At 43.8% G+C, this 19,097-nt stretch overlaps 1 protein-coding gene across 2 annotated transcripts in view; it reads left to right on the plus strand.

Annotated features, from left to right (window-relative positions):
• herpud2 (HERPUD family member 2) overlaps positions 1 to 19,097 on the plus strand; it is a 56,975-nt gene that overhangs the window by 16,859 nt on the left and 21,019 nt on the right. For both annotated transcript variants that reach the window (XM_068032592.1, XM_068032593.1), the window contains exons 2-4: positions 10,449 to 10,526; positions 15,050 to 15,160; positions 15,802 to 15,962. In XM_068032592.1, coding sequence (XP_067888693.1) covers positions 10,449 to 10,526; positions 15,050 to 15,160; positions 15,802 to 15,962 — 350 coding nt within the window. The remainder of the gene's footprint in view (positions 1 to 10,448; positions 10,527 to 15,049; positions 15,161 to 15,801; positions 15,963 to 19,097) is intronic.

The raw sequence follows: 19,097 nt of genomic DNA on the forward strand, positions 1-19,097 counted from the left end.
GTTTGTACATCTCTAACAGTATTATTGGACATGGTTTAGCAGGATTTCTCACTTTCGTTGTCCAATCTTCTATTCTGACACTACAGCGGCATTCTGAATAGAGGAGCAAGTTCAGAGGGAGAGGTATTTTATGTTGTGGTCATTTGAAATAGTTGAAGTGTTTTGATCTAAAGTGGGACATGGAAAGCGCAATCAGAAAACATGTTACTGGCCTGGGTAATACTCCTGACAAGTGATCAAAGATGGGGGAGACAGCGATGATAGAGACAGGCTTTCTGTTGGAAACATGAGCAAGTGCAGATCATTAGTTCAAGCTACAAGATATTTCTTTCCCAGAACTAAGAAAATTAGGAGTTGTCCTGATGGCATCATTAGTAGCAAACTTCACTGTGTGACTGGAAGGGAAATTTCCAGGCATGAGAGGTGTCAAATAGCCTTTGTGCAGTTTGCCAAAAGAAATCCTGGAGCAATATAGTCATGAATAGTCCAAAGGAAATCAACTTCATTGAATTCATTTAAGAGGTAACAGAGAGTAGACAGAGTGATGTAGTAGATGTAATCTATGTAGATTTCCAAAAGGCTTTCGGTAAGTTTCCACATAATAGACTAATGAACAGGGTCAGAGTATGCGAAGTCAAGGGACAAGTAGCAGAATGGATAGCTGGCTGGCTGAAAGACAGAAAGCAGAGAATAGGGGTAAAGAGTGGCAGAAGGTGGGAAATGGTGTCCCACAAGAATCAGTGCTGGGTGGGACCACTGTTCACAATATATATTAACAATGTGGACCTTGGAGTCAAAAACACAATTTCTAAATTTGTGCATGACACCAAATTGGAGAGGGCTAGTCAACACTGAGAACCGCAACAAATTACAAGAAGACAGTAAGCTTGCAGAAAGGGCATATAATAGGTAAATGAATTTCAACACAAAAGTGTGATATATTGCATTTGGTTTAAAAAAAAAGGTACATATTACTAGGAAAATAAGAATCGAAATGGGCTAGAGGAACAAAGGAACCTGGGAGTACAAACATACAAGTCAGTAAAAATTGTGCTGCGGGTCAAGAAGGCTATGACAAAAGCAAACCAAGCACTCGGGTTTGTTTTAGAGGGATAGAATTGAGAAGTAGAGAAGTTATATAAAATCTTGGTCAGAGAACTTGGAGTACTATATACAGTTCTGGTCTTCATATGAAGGATACAGAGGTACAGGAGTGCAAAAAGGATGTACAAGGATGATACCAGAACTGCAAGATCAGGAAAGGATGAATAGGTTGGGTCTCTTTTCTCTTGAAAAGAGAAAGTTGAGGTGTGACCTATTAGAGGTCATTAAAATTATGACAGGTTCTGATAGGGTAAGAGCAAAACTCTAGGCCATCAATACAAGATAGTCACCAAGAAATCAAATAGGGAAGCCAAAAGAAACTTCTTTACCCAGAGACTGGTGAAAAAGCAGGCACAGACGTGATGAGCTGAATGGCGTCCCTCTGTGCTGTAGCCATCGCATGATTCTATAATTTCATGGGGAGTAGTTGATGTGAGTAGTAAAGTTGCATTTAAGGGGAAGTTAGATATGCATATGAGGGCAAAGGGAGTAGAGGGTTTTGCTGATAGATGAGGAAGGTTGGGAGGAGCCTTGAGTGGATCATAAACGTCAACGCGCACTGGTTGGGCTGAATGACCTGTTTCTGTGCTGTATATTCTGTGTAATTCTATATAAGCAATGCTTATAACTTTTGCCAATAGTAACTACTGACCAGATCACAGTGAGGTCATGTAGACTTATTGAAAAGAGAGCATCTACCTATTTTTCTGGCAGAGAGACAGAGCCAAATAAAGGCTCTCGGGTAACTCCTGTGCCATGGAGATAAAGCAAGCCATGCAGAAAGAGGGAGACCAAGACAGGGATGAAGATGGGGAGTGGGAGATGAGCAGACACAGTAAGAGACTTTTTTCTGCAACATTGATCCAGATACAATGCCCCAGGAGATGAACTCATTTTTTTTTTATCTTCTCTGGCCACAGAATCTCCAAGAAATGGACTGAATTATTTCTCTCTAAGCTTGTAGTAATGATGTCACAATGGTTAATTCTGCGGTGTGAATGACATTGACACACACTGCATTGGGGGATAGGCAATCGGTTGGTGCCAGCATAAAAATCAACTGATCGTGAGTACATCTCTCACACACACACACACACACACACACACACACACACACACACACACACACACACACTACAACTATCATTTTAAAAAGGAGCAGGCTCCAGGGGTGTAATTGAATCTCCATGTTCAGGTGGCAATTGTGGCTTTTCTGAGCTTTCATTCTTTTCTCCTAAATGTTGCTTTATTCCTCAAGTGTCCCAAAAGAAAAATCAAACAAAACATGACTCTTCTGGTGTGACACTACAGCCGAGGTTGGTGTATCGTAAAAGCCACATTAATTGAGAGCATGTGAGAAGTTGGTTAATTCAGACAGTTGGAGTCTGGTCATTGGATGCTGCTGCACAGAAACTGCTCCTGTGGCCCATCATGTCAGTGCTAAAGTTTCTTCCACAATAGCCATCTTGTCTAATCTTTCCATCCCTCTTATTTTACTTTTTAAAATTGTACCATTCGATGCCTAATACAGTTGACACAGGTTTTAGAGTATTTCACTTAACTGCGTTCAAGGCACTTCCAATCTAATGTGACGGTTTTAGTTAACGAGCCGTGGGAGGAGACTCATATGGAGCTTAAACACTGGAATTGACTAGTTGGGTGGAATGGCCTATTTGTGTCTTCCATTCTACATAATCCACTGTTAAAAGCTGTTAGAATACCAGGGCTGATAAATATATTGCTCATGCTCTAACTCTGAGCTGATTTGATCTAATTAAATCTGGTTTGCTCATATAAGTTACTGCAAAAAAAGATAAAAAATATAAAAATCACAACCGTTCTTTTAAAAAATATCAAGCCTCTAAATAATTCCCCAACTTCAGGTGATGGTTAAAAAAAAAATAATTAGAATTTACGTAGAAGTAAAATGACAGTAACAAATGGGGATGAATCGAGTAAGATTAGAGAAGTAAAGTGCTTAAGTTCTGAATACTTAAAGTTGTTAACTCATAGTAAAATAGATTGTTGCATTAATTAAGTTGATCTTGCTGTCCTAGTAACCTTGAAGCTATTATATTTTATAAATTTCATAGATTACGAAGTCAAAACAAAACTAGCACAGCTCTCCCAAGTCCTCCTTTATTGCCCTACTAAAATACTCTGTATACAGGTTGTACGTCAAATCAGTGCCTCGCAGAGATTAAACAACTGAAGGGTGTGAGTGAACTTGGACGGCTGTGACGTAAGGACCTGATGTCCCTGGAGTGTATTCTGTTTTTCATCAAATGCATGTAGCATATGATCTGGTATTTAATGAGATGTTTTTATAGTAACTTTCAAGTGTTCTTTATGGGTGCATGTACTGTTGTGGCTGTGACATAATGTGAGGGTAGGTGACATGGTCCTACTTTTGACTTTTTCCCCCCTCCCCTGCAGCAGTTTAAATGTGAAGCTGAGAGGTTGCGGAACGCTCTGCAGGGAAGGATGGAATTGTTTAGCGGTGGGCTTTGTGGGCATTTTTGTGTTGTCTCATTTACGTAATTTTCAATCCACTCGGCCGTCTTACACTTCTTTGCAAAGTGCAAAGTCCCAGCAGTTGCTCACAGGAAGCGTAGACTGTTCAGAATACCCCACCACTCCACAAGATATATGTATTCTGTAAGAACGCTCTGCTTTATAGCTTAACCACCCGAGGGTTCAAATTGACTTTGGATCTTGTGATGTGAAGATGCTGCAATTTTGTTTCCCAGGCAGGGGCAGGCAGCTAATTACTTCTCATAAATAACCACTCCCAGGAATCTTGTGAACACTGTTGATGTATTGACAGGGTTTCCAGGTTGACATCTCTTTAATCTAGGAGCATAGAACAGTAGTGTTGACTAATAATTCTGCAATACCCACTTGGGTTAGAGGGGGTATATAAACACTTGGCTGCAATACATGCAGGCACTTGAATGCATTGCATGTACCACAGTGAAGTGACTTTGAGACCTTCAAGTAGCACCCTTCTGTTAGTCTAGCTTAAATCTGAGTAATAAACAGTAATGGTTGCACGTGATATGTGTATCAGTATAAACACTGCTTGCCCACCTATCTCATTTGTGGAGCACGGAAATAAAATACACCCGCTTCCAAAGCTACAGGTGTCTTGAGCTTGAATTAAGAGGTGGGCGGCGGGTTGGGGGGGTGTGGTGGAGAGGTGTGCAACTACAATATTTCTAAAACTGTTTGAAGAGCAGTCTTGGACTCAATTACAACATAACAGAAGAATTCCAAATGGCCATGGTACTTTGTTTTTTTCACTGATAGTTAATTGGAAGTGCAGTAGTAATTTTTCCATAATTTTGCATTGAGCCTTAATGCACTGTTTTACTCTCTGCCCACATGTAAAGCTCTCAACCTCAAAGATCAGCTGCTGGTTCTAAAGTGGAACGACAAAAAGGTCTTTTTAGGTTTTGAGCTGTGACGCTGTCCTATTTTTCTTGTGTTTAGAATAATTTGATGTACTTTCTTCTAGTTCCGTGTGCAGTACTGTTTCTTTTTAAAACAATAGCCCCTGCAGCCCAATCTTTTTTAGAATGCAGATGTAGGTATAATTGACAACGCTACTGTAAGCCATTTGCAAATCTGCCACAGGGAAAATGTTATAAGCAAAATTTTTATGACTTAATGTAAGCCCATGACAACAGACTATCTAATTTCAGTATCATCACTTGCAAAATAATTGACTTAATGAAATTAATCACAACTCACTTTGCAACTTGGCTCTTATCACTGGTTTTTATTTTTCTCTTTCCTGCATCTGGCACTGCCACTTGTCTTTCAGGAGGATGGTATGATTTGGGCACTGCAGCTTATTTTGGTCAGGTCACCCAGCACTGCAGGACAGGTTCCACTTGCATTGGAGTGTGGTGCTGCATTTAACAAGCTCCACCGTGTGCTCTTACTGCCTATGTAACTTTGCATTCCCTGTCCTGCAACAACAACATGCTATGACCTAATCAAGAGAATGATCGTACTAAAGAGAAATTAAACATTTAAACTTTATGATGTCAGAGAGAGGTGTAAGGATTGATTTGACATTTAGGGAGCTTCAGCCTAGGGTTTTTTTTTTTGGGGAGGGTGGGGTGATGGAAGAAATTGGTATATTTGCGTATTTTTCTTATGAGCGGCAAGGAAGGAGATAGTAAGGGCTCTGACACAAATTTTCGAATCCTGTCTGGTCACAGGACTGGAGGACAGCGAATGTGATACCATTATTCAAGAAGGGTAGCAGGGATAAACCAGGTAATTACAGGCCAGTGAGTCTAACATCAGTGGTAGGGAAACTATTGGGAAAAATTACGAGGGACAGGATTAATTTCCACTTGGAGAGGCAGGGATTAATCAAGAATAGTCAGCATGGCTTTGTCAGGGGGGGGATAATGCCTAACAAACTTGATTGAATTTTTTGAGGAGGTGACTCTGTGTGTAGATGAGGGTAAAGCAGTTGATGTAGTCTACATGGACTTCACTAACGCTTTTGATAAGGTCCCGCATGGGAGATTGGTTAAGAAGGTAAGAGCCCATGGGATCCAGGGCAATTTGGCAAATTGGATCCAAAATTGGCTCAGTGGAAGGAGGCAGAGAGTGACGGTCGAGGATTGTTTTTGCGATTGGAAGCCTGTGACCGCAGGGATCGGTGCTGGGACCCTTGCTGTTTGTAGTGTACATTAATGATTTAGACGAGAAAATAGGTATGATCAGTAAGTTCGCAGACAGCACGAAAATTGGTGGTGTCGTAAATAGTGAGGAGGAAAGCCTTAGATTACAGGGCGATATAGATGGGCTGGTAAGATGGGCAGAGCAGTGGCAAATGGAGTTTAATCCTGAGAAGTGTTAGGTGATGCAATTTGGAACAAATCAAGGGAATATACAATGGATGGTAGGACCATAGGAAGTACAGAGGGACCTTGGTGTACTTGTCCATCGATCACTGAAGGCAGCAGCACAGGTAGATAAGGTGGTTAGGAAGACTTATGGGATACTTGCCTTTATTAGCCGAGGCACAGAATATAAGAGCAGGGAAGTTGTGATGGCGCTGTACAAAATACTAGTTAGGCCACAGCTGGGGTACTCTGATACTCTGGTTGCCACACCATAGGAAAGATGTGATTGCACTGGAGAGGGTGCAGAGGAGATTCACCAGAATGTTGCCTGGACTGGAGCATTTCAGCTTTGAAGAGAGACTGGATAGGCTAGGTTATTTTCCTTAGAGCAGAGAAGGCTGAAGGGGGATCTGATTCAGGTATACAAAATTATGAGGGGCATAGATAGGAAGAAACTTTTTCCCTTAGCGGAGGGGTCAATAACCAGGAGGCATAGATTTAAGGTAAGGGGCAGGAGATTTAGAGGGGATTTGAGGAAAAAAATTTTCACCCAGAGGATGGTTGGAATCTGGAACACACTGCCTGAAGAGGTGGTAGAGGCAGGAACCCTCAACATTTAAATACTTAGATGAGCACTTGAAACGCTATAGCATATAAGTGCTGGAAAATGGGATTAGAATAGATAGGCTTGATGGCCGACATGGTTGGCCGAAGGGCCTGTTCCTGTGCTGTACAACTCTGACTCTAATTCTTTGACTGACAGTGGGCTGCCCGTGATTCAGCATTGATTGACAGCTGTCCTATTAAATTGTGTGTCAGGCTGAGGTGGGACCTGTGTCTGACAGATGGTGGATGCCTGTCTGTGATTGGTCACTGCCTGTGACTGATAGCGGGCTGGCTGGACGGGATAAGCGCTGATTGGCAGTTCACAGCACAAGCACGCTGGGATCAGCCGCCCCTGCTGTTTTCGCGCGGCTCAGGGAGTGAGCGGGAATGGCTGCTGTGGGGCAAAGGGAGAGAGAGGCCGAGGGGAGAGCAGAAACCAGGCCAGCACACAGCCAGTGGTGCGGCGCTGAGGGAGCACACTGAGAATCAGGCTGCCCTTTAAACAGGCACTGACCCAGGGAACAGGAGAGGGGTATGGACACACTGCGGGAGGGGGGGGAACGGACACAGGAGGGGAATGGACGGGGAGGGGAGATGGGGAGGGTAATGGATGCAGGGGGCCGTAGAGAATGGGGTGGGCGGGGAGGGGGTGACGGGCGGGGTGGTGGGGGGGGGGGCAGAGAGAGGGTCGGGGACGCGGGGGCGGAGGGAGGGGCAGGGACGGGCGGGAAGGGGCTGGGGGAAGGGTATGGACACGAGGGAGGGGCGGGGGATGGACAGGGAGGGGGACGGAGGGGCGGGGTATGGACACGAGGGACGGGCAGGGAGGGGCGGGGGATGGACAGGGAGGGGCAGAGAGGGGGACACGGAGGGGCGGGGGAAGGACACGGATGGGCGGGGAGCCGGCGGGGTACGGACACGGGGCGGGGGATGGACACGGAGGGGTGGGCATAGGGCCGGGGGATGGGCACGGACGAGAGGGTGGGGAAGGGGTCTCGGGGGCAGCGGAGAGGGTGACGAGTAGGGACATGGGGAGGGGCGGGGGAGAGGGTGACGGGCAGGGACAAGGGGGTGGACAAGGAGGGGGGGCGGGGGAGAGGGTGACGGGCAGGGACAAGGGGGTGGACAAGGAGGGGGGGCGGGGGAGAGGGTGACTGGCAGGGACAAGGGGGTGGACACGGAGTGGGGAGGACGGGGAGAGGGTGACGGGCAGGGACAAGGGGGTGGACACGGAGCGGGGAGGCCGGGGAGAGGATGACGGGCAGGGACAAGGCGCGGGGAGGCCGGGGAGAGGGTGAGGGGCAGGGACAAGGGGGTGGATACGGAGTGGGGAGGCCGACACGGGGGGAGGGGAGGGTGGGACGGCAGAGAGGGTGACGGACGGGGAGATGGGGACGCACAGTGGGGGGCGGCGGAGAGGGTGACGGACAAGGAAGGGGGGTGGGGGAAGAGTATCTCTGGACTCTACTTCAGTACTTGCATATTATCTGGCCTCAGCTCATCTTTGATAATCTGCAGCATGTCCATAACGTTTCAGCCTGTGTCCTCTTTCTCTCTCGCCAATACCCACTCTCCCATTCTCACTAACCTACCCTGACTCCAAGTCCTATAACCTATCACATTTAAAATCCCTCCATGGCCTTACTTCTCTCTACCTTTGCAATCTCTAGACCAGTGTTACTCTGACTTCAGCCTTCTGTGTCTCCCCACCCTTTATTCCACCATTGGTGACAGTGTTTAGTTGCTTCATTCTTGCTTTTTGGAATTCTCTGTCTAAACCTTTAAGACTCTTGTCAACTTAAAAATCCTCCTCAATATCCATCTTTTTGAACAAGCTTTCATTTCATGAATTCTCGCTTCTGTTTTGGTATCTGTTCTCAAACTTATTTTTGAAATGCCTTATGATGTCTTGCATTAAAGATGATGTATAATGAATGTTGAGTGAGCACGCACATGTAGACATACATATGTTTGTTTACTTTGTGTTGGGCTTCTTCCCCACCCACGCTTGAACGATTTTCTAGTTTCTGGAATTGGAAAGCTAGGGTTTGTTTGTTTGCCACTACAAAAACATGTCCCTGGGCCAATGGAGCTTTGTTCACAGGAAGTCAGCAGCCTAGATCATGAAGTCTTTGTAGAAACATATTTTTGAATGAGGGGAAAAATGTGAAATGATTCACTGAGTGTTACTTTTCACTGTTTCCTATTCTTTTGATTTGTGCAGTTTGATTGCAGTTATTTATCACTTTTGTTGACAATGTTTCATTGCTCAAGTCACAGGGCTACAAGCATAATCCTGCTTGGTGTGGGGAAGAGGTGGGAGGAGAAAAGAGAACTTTTTGTACAAGCCTCACCTTGGCTATAGCATGGTACCATATCTGATTCCTCTATGAATTTCCAACTGGTTTTCATAATCTGATATCTAGTGTTTCACCAGTAATAGGGGTGCAATCCTGTGCCTGTTGAAAGAAGAAAACTTAATTCACAGGCACTGAGTGTGCATGGACTATGTTCGATTGGTGTTTTATTTCTAACTTTTGCCTTTCCCATCCATCTGATATCAAGCTTAGAGACCAAAAAATATTGTTCTATTATAGGAAACCAATGCAGATGTTAAAAGTAGATGATTTTGCAGGTGTTGGTTTGGTTCTGTTGGCAGCACTCTGTTAGAGAAACTTCCAAACCTGTTTGTGAAGAAGACACGGAGCACTGAGACTAGGATGCTTGGGTAGAGACTGTTTGTTGCTTGCCACAGAGCTTACTTCTCCACTCCTAACACCACCCCAGCCAGTGCTGGGTGGCTCTTTATATATACATATTTGAGTACAATTAACTAATCAATACCCAACACCTGTTCACTCTATTGCCTTCAACTACCAGTTCATTAACATCCAATGAATCAGACCCTAACACACTCGTTCCTGAGTTAGAAGGTCATGAAGGTAACAAGCGTTCTAGCTCTCAAGTCTAGATTTCTCAAAGTTTTCAGCAACTACAGAAAGCTAGTATCACAGGTGCAGTCTGTGAGGATGTAGCCAAATGTTTGGTTCTTTTTGAAGTTATCATTGATCAGGAGTCTCTGTATGTTGGAAGAAAAATGGTCTTTCTATATTTATTTAAGATACTTCGAGTTTACACTTCCCTAGCATGCCAAATCTCCCTCAAGCACCTTGACTGACCAATTACACGTTGTGTTTGAATGATCGCCTTTTCCCAGTGTTTATTTACATTAAAATTCAGTTGTCATTCCTTGGCCTTTGATTAACTCCAGAACTTGAGCAGATAATCAATATTGATACTTTAGTGCATTACTGATGTGATGCAGCATTGTTAGAAGTTCTGACCTTTAGGTGAGACATTAAATAAACTGAGGCTTCGTCTGCCTGTTGTGACAAATGTCAAGGATCCCGTTTTGTTATTCAAGGAGAAGGGGAGCTTGCATGGTGTCCTGGTCATCATCTATCTCTCAACCAGCTGGTGATTTCCTCATTTGCTGTTTGTGGTACCTTGTGCACAAACTAGTTACTGTATTTAAAATAAAAACAGAAAGTGCTGGAAAAGCTCAGCAGGTCTGGCAGCATCTGTGGAGATAGAAGCAGAGTTAACGTTTCAGGTCAGTGACCCTTCATCAGAGGTTCCAGCACTTTCTGTTTTTATTTCAGATTTTCAGCATCTGCAGTATTTTGCTTTTATTATAGCTGCTGTATTTACTTGCACCTCAACAGTGACTACACTTCAAAAAGTGCTTCATTGCTATGATGTAGTTTGGAGTGCTGCGAGGATGGGAAAAACTTTATATAAATGCAAGTTCTTCCTTTTTACGATTTGTGAAGCAACTGCCTGGAAATAAATTGACCTTTTTCTCCACAGTCCACCAAGGATCAGAGGCTTGTATATTCTGGCAAACTTCTCCCTGATCACTTGCAGCTGAAGGACATTTTCAGAAAGGTAATTTAAAACGTTTTCCTCTTGATGGCCTTGTGTTTGGTTAATAAGTGAATGTGGGTTAATAGATAGCAACCAGATTGAAATAAAACAGGTTTGGAACTCCATCTTGGTTTCTGTGCTGTTTTAAATGTGTTCCAGCACCAACTCTTCTGATGGCTGCAATATGTTTTAAATTGAGCTTGCATATTACAATGGCTAATATGCTTGACATGTAGGTACTTGTGAATACTATAAGGGAGGTAGATGGACTACTGTGCATATTTTAGCAGCATTATGCAAGGATGGGAATGTCATAAACATATGGCAGTGGTCACCAAGATGAGTTGGAGAAGGGGGCATGTTTTCTGAGTTCCAGTCAGCGTGGGATGGGTTGGTCAGGCTCTTGTATTGTAACAGAAGGGGCTTGGTCTTTATCAAGCTAAGAGAGGTATTTTTTGTTGGGTAATGGAACTCAATTCCCACCCAACAGTTTTGAGTACCCGGGCAAGCATCAGTAACTACAGGTATGGTTTAACAGAGTCAGGTGCAAATAAAACTCTCTCAACTTTGCTCCAACCTTAAAGATTACCAGCTGCTTCACCTTGTTTTGAAAATTTCCATTTAGAAACAAAGGAACTTATTAGCGAGAGACAGCATGGTTTTGTGAAGGGGAGGTCGTGTCTTACTAATTTGATTGAGTTTTTTGAGGAAGTGACAAAGATGATTGATGAAGGGAGGGCAGTGGATGTTATCTATATGGACTTTAGTAAAGCCTTTGACAAGGTCCCACATGGCAGACTGGTACAAAAGGTGAAGTCACATGGGATCAGAGGTGAGCTGGCAAGATGGATACAGAACTGGCTCGGTCATAGAAGACAGAGGGTATCAGTGGATGGGTGTTTTTCTGAATGGAGGGATGTGACTAGTGGTGTTCCACAGGGATCAGTGCTGGGACCTTTGCTGTTTGTAGTATATATAAATGATTTGGAGGAAAATGTAGCTGGTCTGATTAGTAAGTTTGCGGACAACACAAAGGTTGGTGGAGTTGCGGATAGTGATGAGGATTGTCAGAGGATACAGCAGGATATAGATCGGTTGGGGACTTGGGCGGAGAAATGGCAGATGGAGTTTAATCCGGACAAATGTGAGGTAATGCATTTTGGAAGGTCTAATGCAGGTGGGAGGTATACAGTAAATGGCAGAACCCTTAGGAGTATTGACAGGCAGAGAGATCTGGGCGTACAGGTCCACAGGTCACTGAAAGTGGCAACGCAGGTGGATAAGGTAGTCAAGAAGGCATACTGCATGCTTGCCTTCATCGGTCGGGGCATAGAGTATAAAAATTGGCAAATCATGTTGCAGCTGTACAGAACCTCAGTTAGGCCACACTTAGAATATTGCGTGCAATTCTGGTCGCCGCACTACCAGAAGGACGTGGAGGCTTTGGAGAGGGTACAGAGGAGGTTTACCAGGATGTTGCCTGGTCTGGAGGGCATTAGCTATGAGGAGAGGTTGGAAAAACTCGGATTGTTTTCACTGGAACGACGGAGGTGGAGGGGCGACATGATCGAGGTTTACAAAGTTATGAGAGGCATGGACAGAGTGGATAGTCAGATGCTTTTTCCCAGGGTGGAAGAGTCAGTTACTATGGGACATAGGTTTAAGGTGCGAGGGGCAAAGTTTAGAGGGGATGTGCGAGGCAAGTTTTTTACACAGAGGGTGATGAGTGCCTGGAACTTGCTGCCAGGGGAGGTGGTGGAAGCAGATACGATAGCGACGTTTAAGAGACATCTTGACAAATATATGAATAGGAAGGGATATGGGCCCCGGAAGTGCAGAAGGTGTTAGTTTAGGCAGGCATCAAGATCGGCGCAGGCTTGGAGGGCCGAATGGCCTGTTCCTGTGCTGTACTGTTCTTTGTTCTTTACAATCCATGTCTGTATGTGAGATTGGCAAGAGCATACAATCTCTCAGGTTTAGATTTCACAAGGCTTGCAACTCCTACACAAAGCTAGTACCACAGGTGCAGTCTGTCAGGATGTAGTCAGATGTTTGGTCCTTTTTGAAGTTGTCATTGATCGGCACCTTGACTGACGAATTAGACATTGTATTTGAATGATCGCCTTTTCCCAGTGTTTATTTGCATTAAAAATTCATCTGTCATTCTTTAGCCTTTGATTTATATATTCTTTTAAATGCTATCAATCTCCTTTAAACTTAATTATTGAGGTAATTGGTAGAAGGATTAGAGGAGAGTGAGAAATCTTTATACGCAGAGGGTGGTCGCAGTCTGGAACTCACTGTCTGAAAAGGTAGTAGAGGCAGAAACCCTCATTGCATTTAAAAGGTACTTGGATGTATGCGTGAAGTATATAACGCACAAGGTTACAGGCCAAGATCTCGAAAGTTGGATTAGGCTCGGTAACTCATTTTTTGGTTGGCACAGGCATGATGGGCTGAAGGCCGCCTCCTGTTCCATAGATTTCTGTCACTATGATTCTTTGAACTTGCCATAAAGCTGCACAATGTATCCTGTTCATTTCATTTATGAACTGCAGAAACCTTGAGCTGGACATTTGTGAAACTCCACTGGTCACTACTTCACGAGTTCTTCTCCGTTTATCTCCCAGTTTTAGCTCCCAACTCAGTCTGCCTGAATCCAAATTTAACAAACATGGTCCTTGTCCATGTTTTGTAATTCAACTCCACCTGCTAATGGGCTAGTCACCTTGACTATAAATTCTCATGTCAGGTTTCATGAAGGCTGCCTTACCCATCTGTCAAAGCAGTAGAAGTCTTTGAATTCCGTAGTTAATAGTTTTTGAATTAGACTTAACATACTGTGCCACCAAAATAGGATCTGCCGCTACCTCTTTTACTGATGCATGTTCAACCTTCCCTCACTTTATGTTGATGTTCTATAGCAGTCATAAAGTTGTAATGTCTTTTATACCCAATGTAAGGTTTGGAATTAGACTGGGTGATATTTTTAAGGAACCCAGTAGTTTGTTTGAAATTTCTTGTTTTTATTTGCATTTGTTAACCAGTTTACTGTACATGAGTTACTGATTATGTTAAACTAGTACACAGGATTTCATACCTGTTTGTTGCAAGTGTTGCAGTGTGACAGTGAGTTCTGCAATTAGGCTGTTGTGCATCTGTAAAAATGCTGGAATCTAGAAGAAATACAGACTTTATCTTTTAAGCCAAGACTATCGTGAGCTGCTTGTTTTCAGAAGCTTTTACTCTTGTACTGTACAGGTTATGAATAATTGACACCTATGTGTTCACAGCTTTCTTGAGCAGCAGAAAATGGGATGGTGTAAACTTGGACCTGCAGTGAAATTATGATTAAAATGTATAGATTGGTCTGGACAACAGCACTGAAACTAAACCAATGAGAAAGGTTGAATAAAATTAATACAGGCAATTATCAGAATCATGGAGAAAGCTGCTGGAGATGGGCCAAATGCTTGGCTTCATTGTATATTGATTTTTATTTGAGATGTGAAAAATGCTGGCAAGATTTATTGCCCATCCTTAATTGCCCTGAGATGGTCGTGATAAGTCTTCTCCTTGAGCTGCTGCAACCCATAGCAATAGTGCTCCCATGATGGCGTTAGGTAGGGAATTCCAGAATACTGGCCCAGCAGTGAAGGAGGATTGGTGTTACTTGTGCAAGTCAGGATGATGTGCAATGTGGACAGGAAGATGGAGCTGTAGGTGTTCCCATGACATTGCAGCTTGTCCTTTTCCAGGGAATGGTGGAGAGAAGGCGGTCTGGGAGGTATTGTTGAAGTAACTTAGACAAGTTTTCTTTCGTCCCCTTCTGCCAGCCCCCTTACACCACACTATCATCCAACAGATAGACCTCTGGAATTTTTAGTCCACTAAGTTACTTGGAGGTGAGAAAATTGCTGTGTTGACTTGGTCTCTTTTAAAAAGAGGCATTCCTGCCTCTGTCTCTTCCGGGTCATGAAGTGCTTAGCCTCTTTCTCCTCCCCTTCCTTTTGGTAGCACAGCTAAGTCTAAGTCTGGGAGGCACTTTTTAGGCTGGGTGTGAACCTGCACCCTACCCTTCAATCCGGTGCGATCTTAGAATGGCATGCTGCTTATTCAAACAACTTTATGATGCATGCTTTTGGGACATAGCCACATGTTAAAACTGTTGTACTTCCCTACAGACCTGTGCACCAGTATTGTTCATTCTTCATTGATGCATGATTTGAAAGGCACAAATTCTTAATTGCTTTTATGCGAAGTGTTTACAGACCAATACTTCCTTGATTTAATTTTATAATTTGCCTTTTTAGAAACTAAACAGCCTGTATGAAACTAATCTTTTTTCCCCCAGCATCTTTTGTTTGATGTGTAAAGTGAGCAAAGACAGTAGAGATTGGGTTGTAATTGAAATTCCTTAGTTGTAGCTTTACTTCTTGTAGCGCTCAACAGGGGCTGTGAAATTTGACAGCTAAAATGAATTCCTAATTCATTTGCTTTTGCTATCATCTCTTTCTCCCTCTCCATCCACATTTGTGACACAGCAAGACGAGTATCACATGGTTCACCTAGTCTGCTCTTCAAGGACTCCTCCAGGATCACCCAAACCCAATTATAGGAACAATGGAACTGCGGCAACCAGCAGTGGCACCACGGTAAAGTACTTTCCATTTAAAGTAACTGTAGCCATTGTTTTAAAAGTATGCATCCATCAGTGCTACTTCCCCTTCAGCTGAGAATGCTCAACTCTCTCGAGCTGGGTTGATCTCTTGGTTTCAGCAATGGAACTGTGGGTTACCATGGTTTCAAGAAGAAAATAAAAAGCCTTTTAAAATTACTGTTTCAAATGTACCATATTGTAAGTTAAAGATACTGCTAATATTTTAAAAATTGGGTGTCTTAATTAATGTTTTTATATGTGCACACTTGGTTTCTTCAGATTATTTCACTGCTTTTAGGACAAGTTCTTCAAGCTTTATTATTTCTTGTCGGTTGGGACTGTGACATGTTTGCCAGTTGCAAAGTGGTCAGTGTCAATGTCCAAAAATAAATTTTTAGCCCAGACTTAACTATTTTTGGCTGAAGGATAAAGACTGGGAAATAAACAAAAAAATTCTAGAAAACACTCAGCTGCAGGTTCAAGCAATATCTGTGGAGAGGGTAAGAGTCATTATTTCAAGGCAATGACCTGTCATTTTATGGGATGTGTTCATTCCAATAGACAGGATAATTCCTGTGTTTTTTTAAAGTTTCTAGTCACAATGAAAATATTTACTATGAACTTTAATCTTTTCAGAGTTCTGAAAATTCAAGTACCACAACACCCTCACCATCTCCAAGCCAAGAAACTATAATTGGATCCACTGCTTCCAATTCAGCTGGTATCAGACATCGTAACTTTTCTCAGGTTCCTTTAAACCATGCACAGAGCCATGGATTCCAACACATAATGCAAGGGTGAGTAGATTAAATTGGTGTTGATTTATTTTGAACCTGTATTACCTGTATTGATGACACTCCCTTAGTGGTGTTAGGGAAGGAATTTCAGGACTTTGACCCAGTGATGATGGAGTAGCAGTACATTTCCAAGTCAGGATGATGGTGACTTGGGTGGGAACTTGTAGGTGATGTCTCCAGCTCAACCATACTCTTCACAACCTTAGCTCTTGTTTGAGCCTGAGCTGAGTTTCTTGTTGGCTGTCCCTTGATGGGTCTACTCAGGGTCACAGGTCTCTGCCTGGGTCTTCATGTGACTGAACAGGCTGATTCTTGACCCGCAGATCTTTGGGCACGTGAGGCAGGGCGTCCCATGAGGTAGTCGGATCTGGAGTGCAGGATTTGCTTCCTTTTCTTTCCTTCTCTGCTGCCACTGTGCCTCATCATTGAGGCATTTGGACTCAAAGTATGATGTAGCTTGATGCATAAGTTGTCGCTATTTTTAACAATTGGTAGCGAGGTCCTCCCAGTCATCGATGTCAATGCTGCCGCGCTTCAAAGAGAGTTTCAGAGTGTCTTTGAAATGTTTTCTTTGTCTTCCCTGGAATGCTGGCCATTTGAGTGTTGAGGAAACAGGACCTGGTGGGGGTGTCAGTTTTCGGCCATCCGGACACGGTGTGCACTCGAATTTGATTTTGCAGGAATTTTGTCCGAATGCTTGTGGAGCTGGCTTCAAGAAGGAGACTAGCGTTTGTTCGACGGTCCTCTCATTGAATATAGAGAATGCATCGGAGGCATTGCTGATGAAGTTTCTCTAGCCCTCTTGTGTGTCACTGATGCACAGTCCAGGTCTCACTGCAGTATAGGAGTGTGGTGACAACAACTGCTCTGTGCTCTAGAACTTTTGTTGACTAGCGGAAGTCTTTGTTGTCAAATGCTCGCTGCCGTAGTTTGTAGAAGGCTGAACTGGCACAGATGATCGAGTGTTGGATCTTCTTGTCAATGATGGCCTTTTGAGAGAGGTGGCTGCCAAGGTATGGGAAGTGCACAACATATTCCAGAGTGTCTCCTTCAACATATATGGGAGGTAGAATATTTGGCTGACCAGGTGTGGATTGATGTGAGTTTTGTTCTGGCAACATTCAAGGACAGACTGTGTCTCTTATATGCAGAATTGAAGAGATCGAGAGCGGCTTGCAAATCTGGTGCAGAGCGGGCAATGACACAAACTGTAGATCATGTATGTCTATGGTGGTCAATTTAGTTTTGACACGGCGATGACTGAGGTTAGAGTTTTTCATCCAGGCGGTATTTAATACTCACATCAGAGGGCAGTTGATCATGAAAAAGTGAAGAAGTGAATAGCCACTGTCAGGTAGATTGTAAATAGTATGGGGTCTATCAGACAGCCTTGCTTGACCCCGGTCTGGATTTTGAAGGCATCTCTTTCAGATCTCCCACTCAAGACAGTTGCAGTTATATCATCATGGAGCAATTGCAGGATTGTGAAGAAGTTTCTTGGACATCCAAATCTTTGGGGCACAATCCCAGAGCCTCATGATTTACTGAGTCAAATGCTTTGGTCAAGTTGATGAATCCAATGAAGAATTTCTGGTATAAAAACAGAAAGTGCTGTAAATACGCAGCAGGTCTGGCAGCATCTGTGGAGAGAAGAAGAAGAGCTAATGTTTCATGTCAGTGACCTTTCATCAGAACTGTTCCTGGTGGTGTTCTCGACATTTTTCTTGGATTTGTCTGCCAACTGCATGCCAGAGGTTCAACTGGAAGGTTTAAAGCCATACTGTGCCTCTGGGAGGATTCCTCAGCCACAGGAAGTAGGCGATTCAGGATTTTCCTTGCTGTGGACAAGAGGGAAATAACTTATTTCCAGAGTGTGATTTATCATCTTTCGTGAAGATAGTTACAGTTGTCATATACCTGAAGTCAGGGTGGGGGGGGTTCTTTTTCCTCCCAAATCTGTAGGATGAGTGTATGGAGTCTTGATGTGAGCAAAAGCCCACCAGCTTTGAAGACCTCAGTTGAAATACCATTGGGGCCGCAGGCTTTATTGTTTTTCATCTCTTTGATTGCTTGATGCAGTTCTCCCATCGAGGGTAGGTCATCCATGGATTCTGTCACAACATATTGGGGAATAGCCTGAAGAGTATCAGCTGCCACTGTGGATTCACGGTTGAGGAGTTGAAAATGTTCTTTCTAACGTTGACGAATGGCATGGTCATCTCTAAGAAGGGAGACGCCATCCTGTGAGTGAAGGGGATTTTGTCCATTTGACCTTGGTCTATAGATGGCCCTGTAGCTTCAAAAACAGCATTGCACGTTAATGATGGTCAGCATATTATTGGATCTTTTGGGCTTTCTCTTCCCACCACTTGTCATTTATCTTCTGTATTTTTCTTTGGGTGTCAGCCTTGAGCTGTTGGAATGCCGCCTTCTTGACATGCGACCTTGGGTTGTTCTGCCAGGCAATGAAGGCTGCTCGTTTTTGTTGTAGGAGGTCACATATTTCAGCATAGTTTTGTCGCACCAGTCCTGGTGACGACAATGCTCAAACCCAGTGGTCTTGGACACAGGAGTCGAGTACAGCTACTTGTTCCCGCTGTTCTGAAATTGTTGGATGCATGTAGATTTTCCCGATTGGTTGTGAGCTGCACTTGGAACTCCTCTTTTCGGTCGGGCTGCTTTAGGGCTGAGACATTGATGATCTTCCTGTTGGACTTTTGGGACTTGCCATGTCTTGGTGCTAGGTCGATGTTCATCACTGATCGAAAAAGTCAATGATCTGTCCAGCAGGCATCCGTCCCCTGCATGAATTGAGTTTCTAACCCCATATCCACTCCATGTGAAGAGCTTTGATTACTTTCACTTTCGTAACCCCACCTCTGTCCCTGCTTCTGCTCATCTGCTGCTGAAACCCTCATACTTGCCTGTCACCACCCAGACTTGTAAATTTAAATGTGCTCCTGACCAGCTGCTCTTCCTCCTCCTTCCACAAACCAGCCCATCTAAATTGCTGCTGCCTACACCTGATCTTAGATGGTGTCATTTGTCCATTGCCCTGTCTTTGCTGATCTGCATTGGCTCCTGGTTACCCAATCCTGAAATGTAGAATTCTCATCTTGTGTTTAAATCTCCCAG

Source organism: Heterodontus francisci, chromosome 5 (assembly GCF_036365525.1).
Source record: "Heterodontus francisci isolate sHetFra1 chromosome 5, sHetFra1.hap1, whole genome shotgun sequence".
Lineage (NCBI taxonomy): Eukaryota > Metazoa > Chordata > Chondrichthyes > Heterodontiformes > Heterodontidae > Heterodontus > Heterodontus francisci.